General features: G+C 49.3%; 1 protein-coding gene across 2 annotated transcripts in view; it reads right to left on the reverse strand.

Moving 5' to 3' along the window:
• The window catches only part of fam184ab (family with sequence similarity 184 member Ab), an 87,673-nt gene that overhangs the window by 16,815 nt on the left and 45,858 nt on the right, over window positions 1–25,000 (reverse strand). For both annotated transcript variants that reach the window (XM_070988002.1, XM_070988001.1), the window contains exons 9-16: window positions 22,447–22,632; window positions 15,456–15,578; window positions 14,591–14,752; window positions 14,114–14,235; window positions 8,931–9,081; window positions 7,392–7,604; window positions 2,994–3,147; window positions 1,753–1,880 (exon numbers count right to left, since the gene is read on the reverse strand). In XM_070988002.1, coding sequence (XP_070844103.1) covers window positions 1,753–1,880; window positions 2,994–3,147; window positions 7,392–7,604; window positions 8,931–9,081; window positions 14,114–14,235; window positions 14,591–14,752; window positions 15,456–15,578; window positions 22,447–22,632 — 1,239 coding nt within the window. The remainder of the gene's footprint in view (window positions 1–1,752; window positions 1,881–2,993; window positions 3,148–7,391; window positions 7,605–8,930; window positions 9,082–14,113; window positions 14,236–14,590; window positions 14,753–15,455; window positions 15,579–22,446; window positions 22,633–25,000) is intronic.

Here is a 25,000-nt window from a genome sequence, read left to right on the forward strand (position 1 = left end):
TGAGGGTTACTGATACTCGTTATGTAATTAGTTGTGACGACACTGCTGCTCTGCCTGCTTCACAGTCTGTCCGCAAACATGTTTCACAGGCTTTGAACTGACTGGAGATCAGTACAACGTCTCCTCTATCATCCAATCACAGCCATTTCAAAGACAACTTGAAGTTTCGCCGGTGGGAGTCCTGGGGATTTACCTGTGAGTCGTTCCCACCACCAGTCATGGTGTGAACGGGTGCTAAGGTGCCAGAGGAGGGGTCTCAGGACCACATTGTGGCTGATAATGTGTTCAGTGATGGTCGTTCCAGTTTGATGTCGATGGCTTCTTTCCTAACATCCGTTCACACCATGACTCATGATCACGTGAAGGCTGGGAGGGTCAAAGACTCTCAAGGTGTGAACGATCCAACAGGATAAATACCCGGGACTCCCCACCGCTGAGTCAGAAGAGAAGGAGCTTCATGGACGAGAGGAGGAACAGAACAGAAAGAAAGTCCAGCTGCCTTTGACGCAGCACGACCTCGATGAATGACAATACACACATTTAATGCAAAAATAAAAAGAAGAGAAGAAGAAAGGAGAAAAAGCCACAAAGCCTCAAAACAGCGCGAGAAACAGGAACTCGTGGAGGTAAAAGCGAGAAGATGGTGATGTCAGGAGCTGCTGACGACGTGATAATCGACCAGACAGCTCAGACAGATCAAACGAGTCACTCTAAGCGTCTCCGGGGAGCCGGACGACGACCCCCCCAGCTCCATCAGCCTCTTCCTCCCCGTCTGTTCAGTAATCGGAGGTATAAAAACATCATTTAACACAGCGTGACGACTGTCTGCTGCTCAGCTTCCCCTCCGGTGACTCAACGCAGGAAGCTTGAGTTCAGCGCCGCCGGAGCTCCGGCAGAGTAAACAGGGAATTAATGTAAACACAAACCTCCACGGCTCCGAGTCTGACGTGAGTACACGCGAGGCGACGGCGAAGACACGATCCGGCTTCTTCTGCTCGATAAACGAGTTGATTTCCACATTTCAGCACAGCAACGTGAATGAACTGAACGAATGACGATAGCAAGACGTCAGTGAGCCTGACGAAGGCCTCAGACTGAGATCTGCACTGTGTGTGTGTGTGTGTGTGTGTCTGCAGCAGGTCATCCTGTGACATGTGACCTCACTGCTTCAGTGTCAGAGCTGAATCAACAGAAACTGATCATTTCCTGCTGCTTCACATTAAAAGCAAGGTGGCTTTTATTGTGAAGCAGTCACAGTTTATTTATTTATTTAGTTATTTTCAGCAGTTTTTTACGTCTGCGCGGTTCGAAATGAGGCCACGCTAACAGATTCTCAGCGAGTGAAAGGCAAAGACGGCGTCACTACGGCATCATCGAGTCAACCTGAAAGACTGACGCAGCTTTCTGAAGTCCTGATCAATGAACCCGAGCCTGCGCTGAGTCTCTCAGTGTCTCCTGTCCTCGGAGGCTGTGGATGAAAGTGTTTAACGGTCCTGAAAGTCTATTTTCTTCATTCTAATCACACATTGTCTGCAGCCAAGGAGGAAGGAGGACATGCTGCGGTGTGTTTGGAGGACTCAGCCTGGACTGGACGGTCATTCGTCACGGTCGTTCTGTGTCCACAAAGTGACGCTTTGAGCCAAAAGACGCATAAAGACATCAGCAGGTGGTGCTAAATGATGCTTCTGAGTCTTAGCATCAGCTGCACAGACGTGTTTGTGTTCAGAGCTCAGGTGAAGCGTCGCGTCCTACCTGCGTCCGGCTGCTCTCCAGCGTTTTCTCCAGCTCCAGCTTGGCGGCAGCTGACTCCTGCTGGTGGGTTTGTCTCAGGTGCTCGATGGCCGACGCGTGGATGTGGTTCAGCTCTGATCGCAGGGAGGCTGATGGGAAGAGAAGGACGCGAGAGTCAAGTCACATTTGATTTGGACAGAACGTCTCACGCCAGGAAACGGAGCTTATTTCAGGGGAGTGTTGAAGAAGCTTCCTCCAACCTTTGGTCTGAGGGGGAAAACACTCATTAGATGCAAAGGCTTTTTATCACAGAATAAATAAATGAAGAGGTTTTTTATGATGCACATAAAGCAGAGCGTTCGCCCAGGTGGCCTTGAGTCCTCACTCCAGCGAACACCTTCCACTGCGATCAGCCCGGTGGTTCGCTGCAGCTCAGAGAGGAAACACTCATTCAAACACAGCCGTGAAAGCTGACACTAACACAGAAAACACATAATATTCACATGACAAAGGGAGAAGAAGTGGTGATAAAAGGACGTCAGGACGTGGAAGGAGGGAGGAGACGGACGGAGACAGCTCTCCAGTGTCAGGACCACGACGTGAAGGTCAATGGAAGACGTTCACAGCAGCGATGGTTAAGTGATTTCACTGAACTCTCCAGCCGAGTCGTTCAGATTTCTGCTGATGCTGAACACAAACAGTTTCTGTTTGTGATACTGTTAGCTCGGTTAGCGTCATCAGACGTGCTTCTAACTACTATCCAGCAAAAATTACAGCAGATACACTGCAAATAAAGCAAAGTCAGAGCTACATTTGTCATTTTCAGTAGTTCTCATGTTACTACAGCTATTTGTGACGTGCTAGCAGCAGTCTGAATTAGCTTTACTGAAGTTTGGAACAAGCTAGCTGCTCCTCAGACAAAACATTATGCTAACTGATAGCTTGTAAACAGCTGACAGGCCGTTCTGCTGCGTCTTCATAATGTCCTGTATTACTGAAACCGTATAAAACTGTACTTCATTGAATTCCACAGGAAAACGAGCTCTGGTGCATCTGAGAGAGAGTTTCTATCAGTGTTTTCTGCCTGAGAGGACAGAAAGGTTTGAGCGAGCACGCCGTGACCAAACCCCAAATCTGAGCATCCCCTACAGCTTTTCTGGAAAAGAAAATGTGCCAAAGGGAAGGGTCATGGCGGGGTGAGGAACACACACACGCGCACACACACACACACACGCACACGCACACACACTCTGAGACCTCACCCAGCATGGCTTTGCCCTCGTCCTCCAGCTCAAAGCGCAGCGTTTGCAGCTCTTGTTCTGACTGCTGTTTGAGCGTCTCGATGCTCTGGCGGTGAGCCTCTCTGAGAGACTGCAGCTCTGCGTGGTGATGATGGCGGAGACGCTCCTCCAGCTCCTGATGGGGAGATGAGAGGAGGAGAATGAACGTGGAGAAGTGAGGCAGGAAGAGATAAAAGAGAACATTTTAAATGCAGGAGAAACCAGCCAATCATCACCCTGAAACTGAAGCATCACACTTTCCTATTGGACCGTTTTCAGCTCTTATACCATTGTGAAACAGACAAACGAGGCTTCGTTCAAAGCTTTGCTGTCATCATTATTATTCTAGAAGCAGCCAACAGTACGTTCACTAACGTCCACTTCCATTTCCAGAAAAACGGCCTGATTTCCAGAGACTCTCACATGATTTTCTGGTTTGAAGCGAGAGAATATTTGGTCTGATTGGTCTCCGCACGCTCATAAGGTCCCGTTGCATCATCAGGCCTCCACAGGAAGTCGTTCTGACTGTTCTGTAATGAGCTCGGACACAGAGATCAGTGGGAGAACTAAAGCTGAGCGCCGGCTGGAGACGCGTAGGTCATAAAAACAAACATTACTGTGGAGAAGCTTCGCGCTGGGCTGCTCCGTCCACGCTTTATTTACTTCACAGACTTTATGCTGCGTTTCTCTCATTTTGTGCTGTTTGATGCTCAGCCGCAGAGCGTGTCATCACCTGTCCCACCTGTCGTGTACACACGGCACAGTATATGTACATAAGTACTGCATAATGTACGCAACATTTCACTCCCTTTAGCTCAAATGAACTGTTTCTAAAATTACACGCTGAGTAAATATTGATACAGAGTTAGATGGATGTGGGGCACTAACAGGCTCCTCTGCAGGCTGATTAATCAAACGAGATGTTTGCTATCAGAGGAAACACAGCCGCTGTTTCCATCAGCAGCTCGGAGCATTCAACAGAGCTGAAGTCTCATTTTCATTAACACTCAGCCCGAAAAGCACAACATCGCAGGCCACAGGACGGCCGTTCACGCCGACTTTAACCCGTTCTGAAATAAAACATTAAGAGGAAAGAGCGAAAGAAGAAATTATATTTAGAAGCCATCAAGGAGACACATGTGAAATGATATTCATAGAAGGCTGACAGCAACATCTGTGGCAGCTTTAATTTGCCAATATGTGACGCCTCTGGGAAATGACTCATGGAGGGAAGAGCGGCCTGAATATTCAAACGAGGCTCGCTGTGAGTCGGCGGACAGCATCTCGGATCCGTTCGACGGGCGCCGCTCGTGTGGCCACTTGAAAAAGCTGAAGTGTTCCAGTTCATTAATAACAAGATGGTGGCGAGCGGACAGAGAAACAGGCCTCTGCTCTCGCTCTCAGCCTGACAGTCAGTCACTTCCTGTCATTTCAGCCCTCCTGCCCTGCAGGGGTCACCTGCCGTTCAGCACCACCTGTGCACCTCAGCCTCAGTCAGTACATGCAGGTAACCCTCGCCGTGAGTGACTGACGCTCTGGAACTGACTTTAAAGTCAACTCTGGACTCTGAACAGTCAAAGTTTCCACGTTCGGTTCATCGAGCGGTTAAAACTGTGGTGGGAGGTTCAGGGACGGTGCGGAAAAGTGAGTTTTAAAGCTCTAATCTCTCGTATTCATTGTTATTGATCAGTGGTGTTTTTGTGCCGCGGGTCAGTGAGAACCATCCCTTTTATTTCTTTAATTAAAGGGAGCACATTAATTACTCTAATCGCACTGACTCCTAGAATTACAAACTGACTGTGATGTTGTGATATTCCTCCTCCTCCTCCTCCTCCTCCTCCTCCTCCTCCTCCTCCTCCTCCTCCTCCTCCCTGTGTGGAGGCCCGGCTGTTCAATCTTCATTCCATTACTGGACGCTCAATATTTGTTGCTTGCCGGTGGGTGAATCCATTAAGGAAGTAAAAAGGTGATACTGATGAACACCAGCGAGACGTGGACTGAGACTGTGGCCCTCAGGTCCTCTGATCAGCTGCTTCAGGTCTTCATCCCGACCCCGAGGACAACTTCAAGACTGGAGCCGGAGTCCAAGCTTCACGTCTCACCTCACATGTCTCAGCTTCACAGATTTCAATATATTATGACATTTATAGAGTCACATATCAATAATGAATCACAGAGAGTCTGCAGCCACGCCAGCCGCTCTCGTCTGCACGTCGAGCTAAATGGTTTTGAGTGGTTTTGATCAGGTATGACGGTCACCTGGAGGACGGCTGCTGAGGTGCAGTTACAGCTCTCATACAGATTTAATATGAGTCTGGCAAAAGTCATTAAGCAGCCGCCAAAGAAGCATCAAAGCCTCTGACGTCCATCACGTCTGAGACACTGAGGACGGACGGACAGATGTCCAAACATTCCTCGTTAACACCGGCACTAAAAGAACTTCCTCTGTGTTCATCGCTGTCTCATCGTCTTCCTGGTTTATTGTGTGCTTTCCCTCAGAGACACTTTCTAACTGAAGCGTCTTCAGATGGACGAGGCTGACTGACCGAAGCCATTCGGACTCGTCCTCTGGAGACCGTGACCACGAGGAGGAGGACGGGCCGACGATGGAGGAGCGAGGCTTCGCTGTCACATACTGTACGTCTCTTTCTCAGAGAGTACTCCTGCTTTTATTTAGACATCTGTATCACACGTCCTTTGGAAAGCAGCCTTTTCACGGTACAACAGTTCTCCCAGCGAAGGCGAGCAGTCTGAGAAATAAGATAAGACAAAAGACGATAAGCAAACCGAAAAGCTGCCGGCTGCCTCGCGCTCTGCTTGTGTCTTTGGCAGCTGGAAGTCGGAGAGCTAAATGAGGTAACGTGGCCGTGTTTATGTAGCAGGGATTTGTAAAACTTTATTACTCCCTGGATGTCGCTGTCTGCGAGCCGCGAACAGATAAAGCCAGACAATCAGAGAGCAGCTCCCATCCACCCCAACACACATAAAGCACACGTACACAAATCATCCCTCTAATGCCTCCACTCTGGATAATTGAGTTTTCTCCCCGTCGCTGCTGACAGAAATATAAACACCCCGCCGCCATAAAAGCCCTCCGTAAAGCATCCAACACTTTATTTCCCGGCTTATTATCTATGACTGTGACAGCAGAAGGAGCAGTTGACGAAGAGGTGGTCAGCTCTGCGTTCTGCTGTGGGATGAAGCAGGTGGAGGAGGAGGTGGAGGAGTTAGCAGGGAGGAGCGAGTTCCAGCAGTCAGCGCGGCTTACAGGAAGATAATGAAGACGGCTGCTTTCATAAGTGCTGCGTGACTCAGAGGTGATATTCTTTCCCCACATTTGTGCTCAAGGAGCTGCCAGAAACACATCATCAGGACGCAGCTTCCTGACCCCCATCCGCCTGCGGCATTAATACAATTACAGCGTCCAAGTCGGAAAAGGGATTTGGAATTGTGATGTACAGCTGATCCAAATCGACCTTGACTGTGAAATGGGAGGATTAGCGCTGAGGAACATTTTCTTGGCACCTTGAGGAGCGTGCATGTTGTGTTTGTGCATGCAGATTCTGACGTTATGAAGAGGAAACACGGAGCCGCTGCAGCGGCTGCTCGCTGCAGAGGCTGCTGCTGTCAGAGCGAGTAACGGCGGCGCTGTCAGTCTAACCTTCACTCTGACGAGCCCCCGGTGGATTTAAATGTCGGCTTCTCCTGAGGAGCGTCTGTAAGAGGACGTGACGTCACGCTGCAGCTCGTCTTCAGCGTGAGGCTGAAAATGCAGGTTTTCATGTTTTAACAGGTTTTGATGACAGATTGAAGCTCCAGGATAAACTGATCAGCTGTGATCCATCAGATCTCTGTCCACCACACCTCAGCCTGACTGCAGCTGCTCGTCAGACTGAATCACCTGTGTGCTGATTTCTGATTGGACGGTTACTGGATACAGCTAGAAATACTGGCGAATGGCAGCATGACCTCGACCACAGCAGCTCACGCCGGTCGATCTGATCTCACTGCAGACGTACTGGCACAGACGGTCTGTCAGCTGATCTTTGCTTTACAGAGAAGCCAAAATCATGTTTGAAACTAATTTAAGGGACGCTGATGTAAAAAATGTGAATCAGCTAATAAACTGTCTGATGTTGTGGCTGTTTGATTATTTAATTTCTTAAATGCACAAACTTTGTCTTCTGTGTCTCGACGGTAGTTTCATGACTGATGAGGCAGTAACATGCCAACAAACACAGCAGCTACAGGACAGCTAGCTAGAAAATGAATGTGTGCGTGCATGCGTGTGTGCGTGCGTGCGTGCGTGCGTGCGTGCGTGCGTGCGTGCGTGCGTGCGTGCGTGCGTGCGTGCGTGCGTGCGTGTCCGTCTCCACCCACCTTCAGGTCCCTCTGCCTGGCGTGCTCCATGTCCTGCATGGAGCAGCAGTGCACCTCCTGCAGACGCTGCTGTCTCCTCTGGTGCTCCGTCTGCAGCTCGTCCAGCTGCATCCTCAGGTGCTCCCTCTCCTGGCTGAACTGGTGCTGCAGCTGCTGCAGCGACGACTGCGACTGCGACAGCTGCATCTCCAGACTCTGCTTCAGCAGGGAGATCTGGAGAGGAACAGACAGAATGGTGAGCGTCACGTTGGACGGATGAAGACGGCGCTGCAGCTGCACCTTTGCATGCAAACAGTCATGAGAGGGAAAAGCCTGGACGAGTGTGAGGACGCTCAGGTCGTCTCCAGGCAGCAGCAGCTTCACGATATTTGTCCTTGTTGAAGCCTCGAGCAGGAAACTTTCTCTCTTTTTGGAAACAAACTTTGCAGTTCATAATAAAATCTGGCTGCTGCTGCAGCGAACGCAGCTCGAGGATTCATCGTTGGGAGGAAGCAGCATGAGTCACCAAATTAGTCTGTCTAGACAACTTAAGACAGAGAAGATTTGGGAAAGTGTTGAGATAAAGAAGTACAACCTCGTACAAACTGCTGTGTTGAACTGTGGGCAGAAAGGTTGAGAAGAAGCTCAACAGGAAACTTTGGAACATGGAGGACGACATTTAGCATTCAGGCCGCCGATGGTGAGCTTCTGGAAGGTCGACCAGGTGGAGATCACACGTGGGCTGAAGATAACCTGGTCTGCTTCAGCAGCTGCTGGCGCCCCCAAACTGACAGGAAGAAAACTGAACACAGGCGAGCCGACTCGTTTATTAACGCTCAGTCGGACTAAAGTCGATGAGGTCGTCACCGTTATGAGATCACGATGAGTCTCAGTGAACCAAACGAGAGGCCGCTGCAGCTCAGCTCGATCGCTGCGTCCAAAATTTGGAAACGATACGATGACTCAGACATGAGTCATACTGTGACATAAGCGTGTGCTGCATTCTGACCCCATTATGACCAGTTTCACTTGCTGGAACAACTGGGTTTGACTGACGAGGACATGTCAGTGCTGTGTGAGGACACATTCACTCGTCCTGCAGACGTGGAGCCACGTTAGCGTTCCTTCAGAGCGTGTCTCTGTCCACCGAGTGGATCGAAGTCTAACATTCGCTCTGCTGTTGGCTCACGTTTGGTCACCTGAGGGAAACATCTGGCTGCAGCTGGCGGCGCAGGTGGAGGTCTCACGGGGGCGGGGCGAGCTCTGAGCGGAGGCAGCCGCTCTTATCGGCGTCCTCGTCCTGTCTCTCTTTATTGATTCTTTTAAAAGTGGTGTAATCAAAGAGGCTTCTGGTACTTTGTGTTCGGGGATCTGCAGCTCGAGCTGAAGATTAAAACCGTCTCTAACCAGTAAATGAAGGAGCCTGAGCTTAAAGCCTCTGCATCCAGAACTACTGATCACCTGCTGTTCTTCTTGGACGTTGCTCATTATTTCTCCTGTTAATGTAAGAATCTGTAACATCAAAGAGATTTTATTCTGTGCATGTAGACGCAGTCCTACCTGCTCCAGCAGGTCCTCCACCTTCCTCTGCCAGCTCTCGCGGGCGCTGCCCAGCTCCTGCTCTTTGCTCTGTGCCAGCTGAGCCAGTGCTGAGGCCTTGTCCTCCTCGTGCTCCTCTCGCAGCTCCTCACGCAGCTTCTTGCACTCCTGCCTGCAGCACAGAACACACATATCTGTCTTTGAGTTTCAGGCACGTCGAGACATCGCCGTCATCCACTCGAACCATAAGTAGAATAAATAATAAACAAAGAGTCGACTGCAGGAGCATGAATTACAGGAAAGTTTATGACAGACTCACACTTCATTGAGGTGTGTTTTTGGAGCTCCAATAAATCCATAAAATCACCAAATAAAATCACTTCAATCTGAATGAATCAGCTGTTTCTGGTCACACATGATGTCTGATCAGTCATGTTTCATGTGGCGTTCGCTCTCCTCTGAGCTGCTAAATGTTCCTCTACGTTCACAAGCGCTCCGCCCTGCTGAGCAGGAAGTGTGCAGGAAGTTTTTTGGTAAATTAGCTTAGAAACCCGAAAGCGATGTGAGTCCGGTGATAGTTTGGGAGTCTGTTATTAATCTAAAAGTATTTGTTAGTGGAGTTTTCACTTCCAATCGATCTGAACTTGAGATGCCGTCCGTCCTCGGCTGAGCTAATTCCACGCTCCATCGTTTTCAGCCATGTTGACCTGAAGTGAAACCACTGGCGCTCCTGAAGATTGGCTGAGAAACCTAAAAGGCTGCATTGGAAAAAGAAGTAAATAAGATTCATTCCCTGCGAGCTAACCTCCCAAAACCTGTCGGCACCTTTTGCACTCCTGCTGTTGTTCCTTGTTTTTGTTGACATGACTTTATTAAGGCTCACAGGCACAACAACAATAACCACCGAAGAAGAGCCTCAAACAAACAAACACAACTTTACAACAACGCTAAAGGAGCTTCAGAGACCATCGGGCCTGAACACTGCTGCTAAAAGCTCTGTGTGTGTGAGCGTGTGTGTGTGTGTGTGTGTGTGTGCGTGTGTGTGTGTGCGTGTGTGTGTGTGTGCACGCTGCCAATACACTCCCTGTGTGGGAGCTGAAATGGCAGCTGTTAAATGAAGAATCGAGGCAAACACATTTTTTTGTCACTTGGAGAGCCAGAAAGTGTCAGACTGAAGGCGGGTTTTCACTCTCACACACACACACACACACACACACACACACACACACACACACACACACACACACACACACACACACACACACACACACACACACACACACACACACACACACACACACACACACACACACACACACACACACACACACACACACACACGCAGGCCTTGGGCTTCAAAGGGCTCTGGTCTTCTTAGTTAGCGCTGTTCTTTCGTATCTGCCGGGCAGGCAGGCAGAGAGCTGAGGGCAGGTGGAGGTAAAGGAGAGGAGCAGGGGATGAACGGAGGCTTGAGAGCACCGTCAGAGGTGGAAGAAGATCCTGATAAAATGAGGGATGATTGGCTGGATTCACAGGTCTGTGTGAGGAGGTACGAGGGAAACACGTGCTCAACGAAGGTGTGTGCGTTCATGCATGTTACTCTAATTGTGTGTTTGCCTCAGATACGAGCTTCATATCGTCAGCTTCATCACGCTGAAGGAGGACTCAGATCGTTTATTTAAGGAGCAAAACCAGAGCAGAAATACTGTGTTACAAGTAAAACCTGCACTGAGGAGCATCAGCATCAAATGTACTTTAAGTACCAAAGGTAAAAGTACTCGCTCAACGCTTCTCTCCTTTAAACTAATCTGACCTCCTCTTCCTCTGCAGAAGCTGCAGTCGGACATTCAGTCCCTTCACTTCCTCGTTCTTCCTCCTTCACTGAATATTTCCGTGCTTTTGAATATTTTTGAATATGAAAGTTTTCACTTTAAAAACACATTGAGAGCTCCTTATTATCTCCACTTTCAGATGTTACTGACAGCAGCTACGGCGGTATCATGTGAATTCATGAGGACTTTATGCATCGAGCCTTCCTGTTCATCTGAGGTCAAACTAACTCTGCTCTAACAAAGTTTTCACAAACCTGCTGAACACAGTGAGGCTGATTCAACATCAGCTGTCCGTCAATGTCCAACGAGACGTGCAGAGATCAAACTCATGCTCCCAAACGTAAACACACCTGTGCCTGAAACGCTCAACACAAAGTGTGAGAAGCTACAGCTACGCTAACGAGCTCACAATCACAATGCTAACGTGCTAATGCTTAGCAGGTGATGTTTATCATGTTCTTAGTTTAGCATTGCTTGCTAACACTTGCTAACTAGCACCAAGTCGAGGTGAGGCTGATGGGACAGTTAGGAGTTTTCCAGGTGTTTGATCATAAACTGACGGTTTAATGATGCCGATCAGCCTCATGGTGGCGCTAGAGGACCACGAATCTGGCAAATACTGAGATATTTCACTGGACAGGAGGAAACCTGTGGGAGACACTAATGGAAAGCTTCGTCCTCTGGGGACCATGAATGTCTGCACAAGCGATCCTTCAAATGATTGTTGGGATATTTCCGTTTGGACTGAAGCGGTGGAGCGACCATCATTATAATCCGTGATAATCTGGAGATCCGTCCTTCTCGTCTCTGCTCAGTCTCTGACCAGCTCGGCACGGCGGCCCTCCGGCCTGCTGAACCGCCTCTGTTCATTTGCTAATCCTGAGCTCCCTCCATGATTATGCTATCACAGAGAAACCGTCTGTTTCCGCTGTGAAACGGGGATTAAAGACGGCCTCCTTCCCTCCGGCAGCTCGCTAACCACGGCGCACTCACCCCAACGCCAAATGAAAAGACGTCCTCCAGAGAATAAAGAGCTCTGAGCAGAGACAGACAAAGGGAGGTGAGTGAAAGGTAATGAAGAGGAGACTGAGAGGAGTGACGGACACACAGGAGCTGGTGTGACGCCGCCTCCGCCGCCGCCTTACAGTTCTTGACAGAAGTCTCTCCTTCCACCTCCATGTCAGGATCCGGATCAGACTGAGGCTCTGACTCGCTGATCTGTGACGGCATCAAACACGCGGCTTGCACACAAAAGGATCCAATTTGATGACACAGGTGTTAACGCCATTAAAGCCTCCGAGCGTCCAGAGGAGCACGAAGGAAGCGAAGGATGAGAGTGAAGCAGCACGAGAAGTGAAGTGGAGTCATGACGTGATATTCAGAGAAAGCCTAAAAATACCAAACAATAACAGAGTGACCTTTACGAAGAGCTGGAGCTCGAACAGATGAAACAAACCGAGGCTGAGGACGAGCAGCCGCCTGAGACACGAAGACATCAGCAGGCAGAAATCTGCAGAGCTGAAGAGGAACGAGAGCAGAGATGCAGCACAGACACAGCGGCCTGTCTTCTTCTTCTACTGCTTTAAAACAGCGTCTCCTCAACCGTCCTTCAGTTAGAGCGCTGTGATCAACATGTGCTGTGATCTGTCAACTAATGCCTCACGTGCACCGTGTGAGACGACTGGGACTGGTGTTCAACAGCTGTGGACGGACCCAGTGTTTCTCTGGTATCACCACGGTCGAGCCGACGCTGAAAGGCCGAGCCGAGCCGAGCCGAGCCGAGCCGAGCCGAGCCGAGCCAGGCTGGGCCGGGCCGTGGAAACGAGGCTCCTAACGATCTCAGAGTCCTTCTGGCATGTCTGTCCTGGACTACTTCCTGTTACTTATCGCCTGACATTTACGCTGATGCTCGTATACTTATGACAAATGATCGCTCTGGCTTCAGACTGCAGAGGGAAAAGGCCTCAGCAGACTCTTCAAACATTAGACAGATTAAAAAGGACTGAATGTCCGACAGTTAACGTGAGTTTCATCCATTTAAAACCACTTAAGGGTCAAACTGCTCAGATATAAACAGACACTCAGCTCCACCTCTATCAGCACTCATCAGTTTGGAGTTATTGATCCAGGGTTTGACATCATGGACTCCAGAGCTGATCAGACACTGGACCGGGGTCCCTTCAGGTCTGTTCACTCCAGAGTCGGCCTGTTTCTAATGCTGATTACCTTCATTGTTTTAACCTCCATAGTAAAGCTCAGGTCTAAGCAGAGCTGAAGAACAGAGGAGCTTTAAAATCTAATCTAACCTGCTGCTCCTTTTCCTTTGACGCCGTCTCTGAGTGCACCGTATGAAGCGTTTGGACTCGAGGAGACGGCCTCTCTTCATCTCTGCTGTGACATTCAGGTGAAGTTTCCAGCTGTCAGACGTGCTCGACAGATGTGGTTAACCTGCAGAGCGTCTGCAAACAGCTGCTGCGTTCAGGGGCGACCTTCGCCGTGTGCAGCCATTGTCCCGCGATCCGTCCATGTCAGCGTCTGAGTCCCCGCGGTGCTCGCAGCATTAGAAAATAGCTTTAAACAGCGAATTCTCTGTGCAGAAGCAGTGTCCCAGTTCCTCGGGATAATCCACAGACCTCGCTGTGGACGACTTTCAGCTGAAAAAACAGTCCTTATGAAAACAGTTGACAATGAGTTCTGGGGATTATCCGCGGTAACTGGGACACTGTTTCTGGGAATAAAAAACACGTTTCTGTTTTCTAATTTGGACCAAACCGACCCCGGTGCAGTTTTTAGGCCATTTAGTGTGAGATGCTCGTCCACTTAAAGCTTCACGCCTCTTCTTCATGGTTATTAAAAAGTGCTCTGGTTCACCGTCTGAAGCTGCAGAGGACTGAGGCCACGACGGTAAATGGAAAAGTCAATCAAACCATCTGATCAGAGGACGTGGAAAACGACAGAACCAGAAGCTTTCTGCGGATTCAACCATTAAGACACTTTCTAATGCTGAGATAAAGTCTAATAGAGTCACTCAGAGGCTTCACTGTGACAAAAAACATCAGTTCACGGCTGAAAACAGTCCACATTCAACAACACGTCAAAGGTCTGCGGACGTCAACGCCACTTTCAGCTGCAGGCTTTCACACTGGAGCCCTCCAAGGAAAACGCTCTGTCACGGTCAGCGCGCGTGTGTGTGTGTGTGTGTGTGTGTGTGTGTGTGTGCGTTTTCTAGTGAGTGAGGGAAACAAAAACAGGAAAACAAAGACTTCTATTTCCCATCCGACCTTGATTTCACGCTCTCACACACACACACACACACACACACACACACACACACACACACACACACACACACACACACACACACACACACACCTGAGTGTTTCAGTCCATTTGAGCTCCAGCTCCAGAGCCATCTTGTCCATCTTGTGTTTTTCTTCTTCTTTGGTGGTGAGAAGTTTGGCTTCATGCTGACGCTTCTGGGTCTCCAACTCTCCCTGTGAGACAGACAGACAGACAGAGACACAGACAGACAGAGACACAGACAGACAGACAGACAGTCAGTCAGTCTAAATGCTGCTCAGAGGTTTTTCCGTCCTGACATGAATCAGTTCTTCGGGCGACTCTGGAAACTTCCTGGATGTTTTGTGGCGTGAACGAAGGTTAAAGGGACGCCGCTGACAGCCAACACAGCACGCTGGGGACTGACGTCAACCCAAACACAGCAGAGACATCATGGACACCCCTTAAAGGCCCGTTCTGTCTACAATGTGGGACTGAAATGACTCAATCATTTTAAACACATCTTATGTCTTCATATTGACGAGTGTCCTCTGAGGACACGTGTTTGACCTGCAGTGCAGTCAGCAGGTTGCTGGTCTCTCTCAGTCGGGCCCTGGTGGCGTCCAGCTCCTCCAGCAGCTTGTCCTGCGCCTCCTTCAGAGTGGAGATCTGTCCCTCAGCTGTTCCGATGTCCTGCTCCCCCTGCTGCACCTCCTGCTGCAGCCGAGTCACCTGTGGGGGGGGCGGGGGGGCAGACGGTCAGACAAAGGCTGAACCTCTCCTCTGTTATACTTCAGGCTGCAGCTGAAAAAAAAACCTTGAGACCACATCAGCGTTTTCTGCTCAGCGAGGTGGAATTTCCATCAAAAATGCATCCCATAACCATTTCAGCTGGTTTTAAAATGAGCCCGGCTCACACGCTTTCTGCCAACATGGCAACATAGTTCTGAACAGCATCAGAGGTAATTTACCTCAACGTTAAAAGCAAAGTTTAACTTTGTGTGCATGGAGTGTAGAGACAGCGATGGTGTGAAGACCATCAGTGTGGACGAAGCATCACAAAGCTGAAGAAACAGCATCATGACTCCGCGTCAGCTGAACAGCCGGCTTCACTCTTTGTCTACATCAATGATTTCCTCGAACTCTGACAAACATGTCTCATTAAAGCTGGCTTTACAGGATAACTGTTTAAGCTCGACCTGCACTCTATTTTTCTTTATTTTTTAAGACAGATGGGAGCCGCTGACCCTCAGCTCATCGTTCAGCTGGTTTAATGTTTCCTCGTCTTTCAAATGGTAAAATATTAACATCGCATCATTAAAGACTCCACTTCCTGAAACTTTTAGAGGTGACACAAACAAGTGAGTGAGAACTTCATCACAAAGAAAACCACAGAACAGCCTCGCCGTTCGATCGCGTCACGTGACCTTCCTACCTCCTCGTTGGCCGCGGTGAGTTTGGAGGTCAGCTCCTCCCTCAGCTCGTCCAGCTGCTGCTTCAGGAGCGTCTTCTGCTCCTCCAGCGAGAGGCGCTCCCTCTCGAACTGCTGCTCCAGCTCCTGGAAACCGACCACAAACACAAATGAGTCAAAAGCCAGCCAACGCGTCAACACGGGACGTCAACGTGGGACGTCAACGTGGGACATAAACATGGGATGTCAGAGAAGCTGATGTTGCATCAAAGCATCATTTTTCCTTGAATCCTGTTGAAGCCAAAGAAGACGTGCAGGCACAGCAGTACTGTGAGCTAAATGCTAATGTCAGCACGCTAGCTAGCTCACAATGACAATGCTAACATGCTGATATTGTGCAGATAAGGTCAACCATGCTAACACTTGCTAACACACGCACACACAGACGTGCTGCTAACACGGCTAACGACAGGAAGTGGACGTCGGCTTTGTGTATCACGTCCTTCATGCGTGCAGTGTTTCCTGAGTCGTGCTGCAGATCCAGAACTCGCCTCCCTCTCTCCTCTTTGTTTAACATCACTCACTGCACACATTTCTAAAAATACTTCAGACAATTTCTTTGTCCTTGACGGAGAAGACGGTTCGAGCATTGTTAGCATAATAAAGCTTATCGCGCCTGCTGATGAATGGGGAACGATTTCTGTTACAGTGTGCGATGATTGCTGCTTTCCAAGGACAATTAGAGCTGAGCGAAGCTGCTGTGATGTCAAATTATTCATTACACAGGAGGAAGATGGAGTTTGTGAGGCTGTAAAAACATCCTGTGACGCAGCTCCATAACACCAACGGGCCTTCACACACATTCATCTGAATGTAGGAGACAATCAGAGTAATTCACGCGTCCTCGTCACGACATCTCGTCACAGTGGAGGAGGATGATAACTGTGAGAGCTGATTAACATGTTACTGACATGCTTCAAATCCTCCAAATGATCCCGTTTACAAACGACGACGCTCGTCAGGCGCTGCAGTTTGTGTGTGAAAGTACTGAAATGGACCTTTAATGATGACATAAACCAAGCTTTTCATGTTACATTCGGGGGCCGCGCACAATGTTTCAGAGGGCCTCCAAAGGTCCACGAGCCGCTCTTTAGGAAGCCCTGCTTCATGATAACATGTTAAGGCAACAACATTAACACTGATTTGGAGTTCCAGCCACCAGACGACAGGAAGTCCAGTGTTTCCTCTCCTTTTAGCTCTGCCTCCTTGCTGCTAAATGCTAGCTGCTAACTTTGGTGTTTTTTGGAAAAACAGCTGCTTCCCGTTGCTGGAAATGTGAATGAAAGCGGCGAAAGTCACCAATAAAACCACAACGATGAGCTGAAAGAGCTCACTCTGTCTGTAGTACCACACACGCTCATTTCAGCCATCGTTATATTTCAATGAAAAGCTGCTCGGTTAGCTAACGACTGCGCTGATGCTAACGTGTAATATTGAGCTTTAAACCTTCATTTGATTGGGTTCTGCTGGTGAACAGGTGAGTCTGTCCGCAGACGTCCCTCGACATAAAAAGATCATTACGGAGCATCAATTCACCCAAATCCCAACCACGAAATCCATCAATGAAAAAATGAATCAATGCGTGAAAAAGTGACTTTGTGAGTTGACTTCCATCAGACTGATGAGGATCGAAGACGTGACAGAAGAAATCCTCCGGTCACTGTTCGATCCAGAAACAAGGTCAGATGAGGAGGAATCTAATGCGCCATCAGGATTCCTGTCAGTCCTCGCCGCTCGATGCGGGAGGCGAGCGCGGCGCCGCAGACCTGTTCATTCACATTCAAAGCTCTCCTCCTCACAGACACCTCTCATTATAATTTAAAGTGATGAAAGAAGAGGTGGTGGAGAGAAGATGATTAACTAGACGTGATGAAACTCGGATCAGACAAAAGAATCCGGTGATGAAGAGCGGAGGGACGAAGAGGCGTCTCGTCTTGCCTCGTCTGCCCTCTCGTTCTGCAGAAAAGCCGCCAAAGTGGAGCGGCGGCAGCCAGCCAGCGAGCAGCCAATGACTGCAGCTTTCTCCCCGCCGCGCTCGCTCCGGCCACCGGCAGCATAATCAGGCACAGGAGCGAACAAAGGCGAGTTACTGAGCACATCAGGACACAGCGGGAGGAAACACGAGCGTGGAAACCACACAGGCCCGGAGAGGAAGGCTGCGTATGGAAGGCATCGCTAATAAGTACGGAAACGCAGAGCGCCCGCTCTTAATGCAGCTGTCACATCCGATCAGCTCGACTCTGCAATATCGTTTAAAACATCCTCGTTATGCAACTTTCATGCAAGAGAATACTTGATGGCTCGCCGTCACGTGGCCGTGCAGCTGGAAGAAAGGAGTCCGTGGAGATCCGCCGTCATCGCCAGGCTATTCCAGACGCTCACATCAGCGGCGTGGAGCAGCTACTCGAGCTCATTAAACGAGTCTCAGGGCCCAGTTTGGAAGCGGGGGGGAGATTCACCGTCTCATGTCAGACGCAGGAGACGTCACGATGCCGGAGTTTGGTTATCTGGTACCTTCAGCACTGAGCACAAGAGGGACCACGTTTCCGGTCTGTGAGGAGCTGAAGAGTGGAAGCCAAGAGGCCGACCGCTGATCCCACTTCAGCTCACATTAATATCTGCAAGAGACTCTTTTCTTTGGAGGTTCTGTCTCCCTTTGGACTGAAGGACCGTGGACGCTGTGCTTCACATGACTCACCTGTTCAGACCAGCTGAGCTGTTTCATCTTTAAAGACTTTGCATGGACATGAACAGGAGTTTTCTACCTGAACAGACAAAGAACTTCATCATTTTACCTTTAATTCACCCACAGTTTTTATTAATCACATTATATTCACGACTAAATCAGTTCATGTCCATCTAAATAAAACCTAAATACCCACAGAGTCTGTACTTGATGTATATTTGAGCGTTTATTGAGTGTGAAACACGCTTCTCTTCTGGTTTCTCACTCCAGAGACGGCCTCGTCTCTTTGTGAAATTTGGATTTCTAGGCTGCCTGGTTCAAGCTGAAGAAACCAGGCTGAGATGCTGAAGATCACAGGAAGGCTAATAACACCAATCAGCCGCGTTCTTTGAAGTACCTTCAAGAGAAACTCACATCCAACTCACAGGAAGCGCTTCGGCTGATAGGAGGAGAAATCTCTGCGCCTCAGAAACAGAGTGTTCGTCCCAAGAGCTAAAAAAGGTCACGGAGTAAAAATATATTCCATAGAATATGCAGCAGACAAGCTGCGTAAAAGCGCCACGCCCTGCGCTAAGTAAGCAGCAGTGAAATATTAATGCTGTGACTTTTAGAAGCACACGTGGACGCACACACACACACAGGTTGGCAGCCGGGATCTCATCCATCAGCCAACGCTCACATCCATCTCTTCCTCCATCACATCATTTTGTCCTAATTCTGATGACTTTACTCACTTTAGACCCTGCGCTCTCAGTTTTATGTGCGCTAAATGTCAGCGGCGTCCAGCACGACCATGAATTTAAAGCGAAGGGCCTGAACCCGTTTAAATGTCAGCGCTCCACACCTTCACCGCCTGATTTATCTCAGCCACAGAGCAGCTTAATATAATTAGTCCCATCGTCATCCTGCATTTGTTCATCCTAAAATCATCATTTTAAGTGGCAGCTGTTCAGTAAAAATAAAAGCTACATTTCTCCAAAACTTGTGAAACTTTTCACATTTCTACGATCTGAACCACGTTCTTCTTCGGTGGTGTCGCCTGCTCCAGCAGTGGTGTGCTTCAGAGTGCGAACAGACTGAGCAGCAGCTTCAGCATCGGCCATAAACAGCAGCTACACCTGTGCAGTGACCACACCTGGCTCCAGGCTCCAGGCTCCAGGCTCCAGGCTCCAGGCTCCAGGCTCCAGGCTCCAGGCTCCAGGCTCCAGGCTCATCTGCATCTTTCTTCCCTGATCTATTCTGTCATCACATAACTCCTCCAGGTTCCTTGCATTTCACCCTGCGCAGCTTACGTGAGCTCGGAGGTGTCCTGGATGACGTTTGTAGGTGATAAATAGAAATGTGCTCCCACGTCAGGAGGCTGCGTTTCCTTTGAGTTCACCAGCTTAGTCACTGTTCTGCAGCGTGTCTGCAGCCATCTGAGCTCCTAAGCCTGCATGTCAATCCCAAACATGATCTCACAGCACACACGCGTGTGATCGTGCTGACGATCATGTCTCTGTCCTCGTCTTTGGGCCTGACATCACTGACTCGTCTGTCCTGCAGTGAAGGTCTGATCACTGCTGGAAACAGCAAACGTGTCAGAGCTGCAGATATTACTGCTCTTTCTGCAGTAAAGGTGGGAAAGATGAACTTAAAGCCCTGATGGATTTAACGAGCTGGAAGGCAAATGAGCTGCGTCTCTTGGTTCCATACGGTGTCCTCTGTAAACGTTGCCATAACCTCAGGATCCTTTTAGGCGTAATAGATCCTGTCAGCGCGGCCATTAAACCCAAGCAGCCCTGAAAAATGTCAACTTTCTCTGCTCTAAACAAAGTGGAAACCATCAGTCTCAGGGAGGGGACGCCATCAGTCTCAGGGAGGGGACGCCATCAGTCTCAGGGAGGGGACGCCATCAGTCTCAGGGAGGGGACGCCATCAGTCTCAGGGAGGGGACGCCATCAGTCTCAGGGAGGGGACGCCATCAGTCTCTTGGTCTGTCTGGAACTTGTCTCCCCTCCTGGTTTAGTGGACAGTCAAACACAGTTCAAACTCCTGTTCTGGTTGGCGATCTTGATTGGCTGAGTCGTGTTCGAAGCCGCTGTGCATCACTGCGTCTGCGTCTGCGTGTTGCTGCTGTGCTGCTGTGCTGCTCGGCATCCATTCCTCTGCATGTCGCTCCACTGCCGGGCAGAGTGAACGTCCCTCAGCTGCTCACCGTGCAGCTTCTTGCGGCAGGTTGTTTCATTTCAGCAGGTATAATTTCCTGTTTGGCTCATATTCGTTAAAAGAACCTCAGTTATTCTTCACCAGAGAGAAACACGACTGTCAGTCTTCAGTTTCCTTGAATATCAGCTTTTACAGTCAAGGCTATGAGCTGAAAACGTTTACAGACGGGAGGAAAAGGAATCTGAGCTGCTTCAGGTGAACCTTAACACGAGGACGTCACCTGTGTTTCAATGCCAAACTCAGCACGTCCTTCCATAGTTTTATTCACACAGAGACAGAAAAGCTTCCCGAACCATATTTAGACTCTATAAATGTGCAGCTCGCAGCTTCTGTGCCGCTCATTTAACAACAATGTGGAGGCAGTTCAGAGGTCAGAGAGGCAGCCAATGAAATCCCTCATCCAGCTCCAGTCTCCTCTATAACAGCTTCATGAGCAGCCACAGAGGACAGCTACAGGAGGTCTGTTTGGGACGCGCCGTATGAATAATCAGGCACTGGTCCGATACTGCGCTCATGTACTCGTAAATGTAATCGTAAAAGTACTCCGACACCACTTTACAGCAGCGTTAACCTGTGGTCAGTGAGGCAGGTGGGAGGAGGAGGAGGAGTCAGCGGTTAGGAGGTATTCTGAGATGATGACAAACGGAGCAGCCTCTGCTCTGTCAGAGGAACCAGCACGATAGGCTGTCTGCAGTCACGTGACGTTAGAGTCAGATGGAGGGCAGGAAGTGAAAACCGGACAGTGAAGGAAGCGGGAAACACCAACTGCAACAAACGCTGGAGAAGCGAGAGAAAAGGTCCAGAGGTGGTAAACCAGCAGAGGCTCTGACGCACAGCTCTGCTCCTGATGAGGAAGACGAAGGAAGTCAGCGTCTCCTCGGTGGAGGAGGCGCGAGGTTCCAGCCGCCGCATCGCAGACACCGTGTCACCAAACAGCATCTGCAGCTGCAGCAGCAGCAGCAGCAGCAGCAGCAGCAGCAGCAGCAGCAGCAGCAGCGGCAGCTCTGAGAACTGTAATGGTGCTGTTAAACACTCATCCCGACTCCAAACGCTGTCACTCAGCGTCACCTCATTCATAAACAAGCTCAGTGGAACATCAACAGACTGAAGAGGTGTGACAGGACAAATCTTTGGCCGGGACCAGGTCCAGGACTCAGAGAGCTGACAGCTGCTGTTCTGACTCATTTTTGTGCATCACACTGTTTTCATATCATCTTATGTTGGTTCGTAGTATCAGCTCCTCTTAACAACTTGCAGCTTGCAGTGGGCGAGCGTTGGACCCTGAGCAAAGGCAACCGTGGAAATTGTGAATTATGAAGGTGTTTGTCAACGTGTTACTACTTGAAGAAAGGATTCAGATCAGCGATGTGAAGCTTTCAGCTGCTTGTTGTGGCTTCACGGGCTGAAAAGCTGGTTCAGTCTCGCTCTTATCAACCCCGAGAACAAAGTTAGCAACTAGCTTCTGAACACAGCAGAGCATTCAACAACAAGGAGGAGCGGAGACCCAAACCAGAGCTGAAAGTCGAGTGAATACTGGGTTTAACTTCACTGAGCCTCACCAAACACCACTCTAAATTATGCTAACGATGCTCATTGTTTGCTGGATGCTACACGCTAACACGTTCACAACAGTCACTATAAAAGCTGATAATAAGTTAACGTCAATAACAAAATAAAAGCACCGATAACAGAACGTTCAGGCTCTCCTTCACGTCAAACCTCTGATGAAACGCACTGTAAGTAAATACACACTAATGACTTTGTATGGTGGTTTGTTACAGTCACACGTTTCATGATCTGATGCACGTTTTTAAGCTCTGAAGTAACTTTGACTGACTGTAACAATCAGATAGATGTGTAATATTAAAGATGCACAATATCAACGAGCACTGTCAGCTCAAACCTTCCCTCAATCCTCATCAAAGCAGGAACGACACACCTTCATGACAGAGCGTGTGTGTGCGTGCATGTGTGTGTGTGTGTGTGTGTGTGTGTGTGTGTGTGTGTGTGTGTGTGTGTGCGTGTGTGTGTGTGTGCGTGCGTGCGTGTGCGTGCACTCACGGACAGCAGGCGGTTCTTGTCCTTCTCGGCGTTGTTCAGGGCGTTCTCCAGGGTCACTCTGTGCTTCTTGGTGACCTCCTCCAGAGCTCGAGCCTGGCTCTCCTTCATCTGGCTGACCTCCTCCTCAGACCGGGCTCGCACGCCGCTCATGTCCTTCTCGTGGGCCGCCTTCTCCTCACGCAGGGTCTGACAAAGACGGGAGGAAAGCATGCATGCACGCACACGCACACACACACACACACACACACACACACACACACACACACACACACACACACACACACACACACACACACACTGTAAATATGCTCAGAGGTGGTGCAGACAGCCAGAGAGAGGCGGGAGCTCGGCTGACATTCGCACCATATGTTCTATTATTCTGCCATATTGCCAGTGTTTACTCAGTGACAGCCGAGGAATCAGCGCTGCGTTCTGTCTGTCTGCGTCTCAAATCTCCTGCCACGACGCCTCTCTGCCTCCATCTTTCTCTCCACTTCACATTCGGGTTTGTTACATCAAGCTGAAAAGTAGCAGACTCCTCGTGGGGTTATTGATAATGCGGTTACAAACAATACTCTGCTTGGATTTTCTGCATTGGACCCTGTCCTGGTTAAGACATGCGGGACGTGATGATATGACTGACGTGGACCTGGATAGCAGCAGGTTTTTTGAATGAATGACAGAGGGAGGCTGCAGGGAATGAGACCATTAGTGGAATATTCATGTTCATTTGGCGTCTTCATCCAGTAGGAATGCTGTCGTGTGTGACGTGAGCTGGCGTTTGTCTTCATCATCAGTGAGCAGATGATGATGATAACGGCTGCACTTGACACTCGTCTTTAAATCAGTGCGTCTTTGATTCGACAGACAGAAACAAAAGCTGACTTCCTGCTTCTAGCTGACAACCGCTGCTAACAGCTGCAGCTAGCTGGCTAATTAATGCTAGCTCTGTGAGCTTCTGGCAGAACCACAAACGTTTTATTCTGCTGCCGCGTAGATCTGAAGCTGAAGGGATGACGGAGGAAAGAGGTGAATGCAGGAATAGATGAGGTGGTTTGAGCTCCACATTGTGTAACAGACAGACGAGACGAACGTCCTCTGCGGCGAGCAGCAGACTGTCATTGGACCTGTGGTACCGCCTGAATCGACGCTCAGGTCGCAGGAAACACACTTTCATGAGGAACTGAAAAAAAAGCCTGTTTACTTTGGGTTTAATCAGCTGAGCAGCTGTTTCTTCGCTGCATGGACATTTAACAAAATTTTAATTAGCCAAAATTTGCCAAAAAGGCCACATGGGAACAGTAATATCCACTGCTCGAGCTGGCACGAGGCTCAGCAAAAACCCTGAAGGAAAGATTATCTGATTACTAATGAGACGAGATTCAACACCAGATTTCTTTTGTCCAAATTTCTCTGTTTAACAAAACAAAAGATCTGTTCTGAATGAAGCTCTTTGCTTTGAGGCTTCAGACTCGCGTGACGTCAGTCCGCTCACGTCACCTGAAACGCTCCTCCTCTCTTTCACAATATCACCACGTTTCCTTTTTAAATTCAACGATTTCTCGTGAAAAAGCGCGTTCACCGGCAGCGACGCGTTACTGTGGTTAATCCATTTCAGCGGTTCAGCTCTGCGGCGCGGCGCCGACAGGAAGGAGCCGCTGAGCTTCGAGGCCCTCGATTATCCCGAGGAAGACGTCGAGATTCGCAGCAGCTCCTCAGCGGGAGGACTCTCCCGGCTCCCAGAGGATTACACCGCACAAATGTCAGAGATAAAGCGGAGGGAAAACACACATGAAGCAGCAACACTTGACATTTACCGTCGGCTGTGGTCGGCCTGCCGACGACACCGCTCCTTAAATCATCTGACCTTTGAGCGGCTCGCTTCGTAAAGGGAGGAGCGGCTCGCGTCCTGTTTCTTTCAAAGTTTGTAAATGCAGCGATCGACAGCTTTGACCCTTTCAACGGTTCGGTAATTACAGGCCCGTCTCTGCTCAGATGATTCATCTTCATCCTCGTCAGTAGAGAATATTCTGCAGAGAGAGGTAACGAAAAGGAGTCCTTCTGCTTTCTGTACAGACTCCATGAAATCCATCAATAATTCAGGTCAAACAGTCCTCCTCCATCTGTAAAGAGCGGCCGTGGGGAAAACATCGACCTCACAGAGGACGCGAGGGATTACTGTCGCCGGAAAGTCACACAAATGTCAGCGCTGCACGACTAAAATAAATAAGAAGAAGCAGAAATACCAAACTGGACTGAAGGAACGAAGCAGTTTTCTTCTCATTCTGGGGCAAATAAGCATTAGAAGCGCTTCACGGCCCCAACAAATTGTCTCTGACTTTCAGGCTTTTCTCTCCAAAAGGACGGATTCTGGGGATTACCAGCGAGTTTCAGGGAAAATGGGACTGATGACACAGAAGAAGAGAGACACAAACGTGCTGCTGGAAACAATAAGTCTGCACTTCTTAATGTGACGATTCAAAGAAGAAGGATCAACAATAACCAACTCTCCCAAACTGCAGACTTTCACTTCGAATTCAGGAACTTTTCTACA

Source organism: Chaetodon trifascialis, chromosome 19 (genome assembly GCF_039877785.1).
Source record: "Chaetodon trifascialis isolate fChaTrf1 chromosome 19, fChaTrf1.hap1, whole genome shotgun sequence".
Classification (NCBI taxonomy): domain Eukaryota; kingdom Metazoa; phylum Chordata; class Actinopteri; order Chaetodontiformes; family Chaetodontidae; genus Chaetodon; species Chaetodon trifascialis.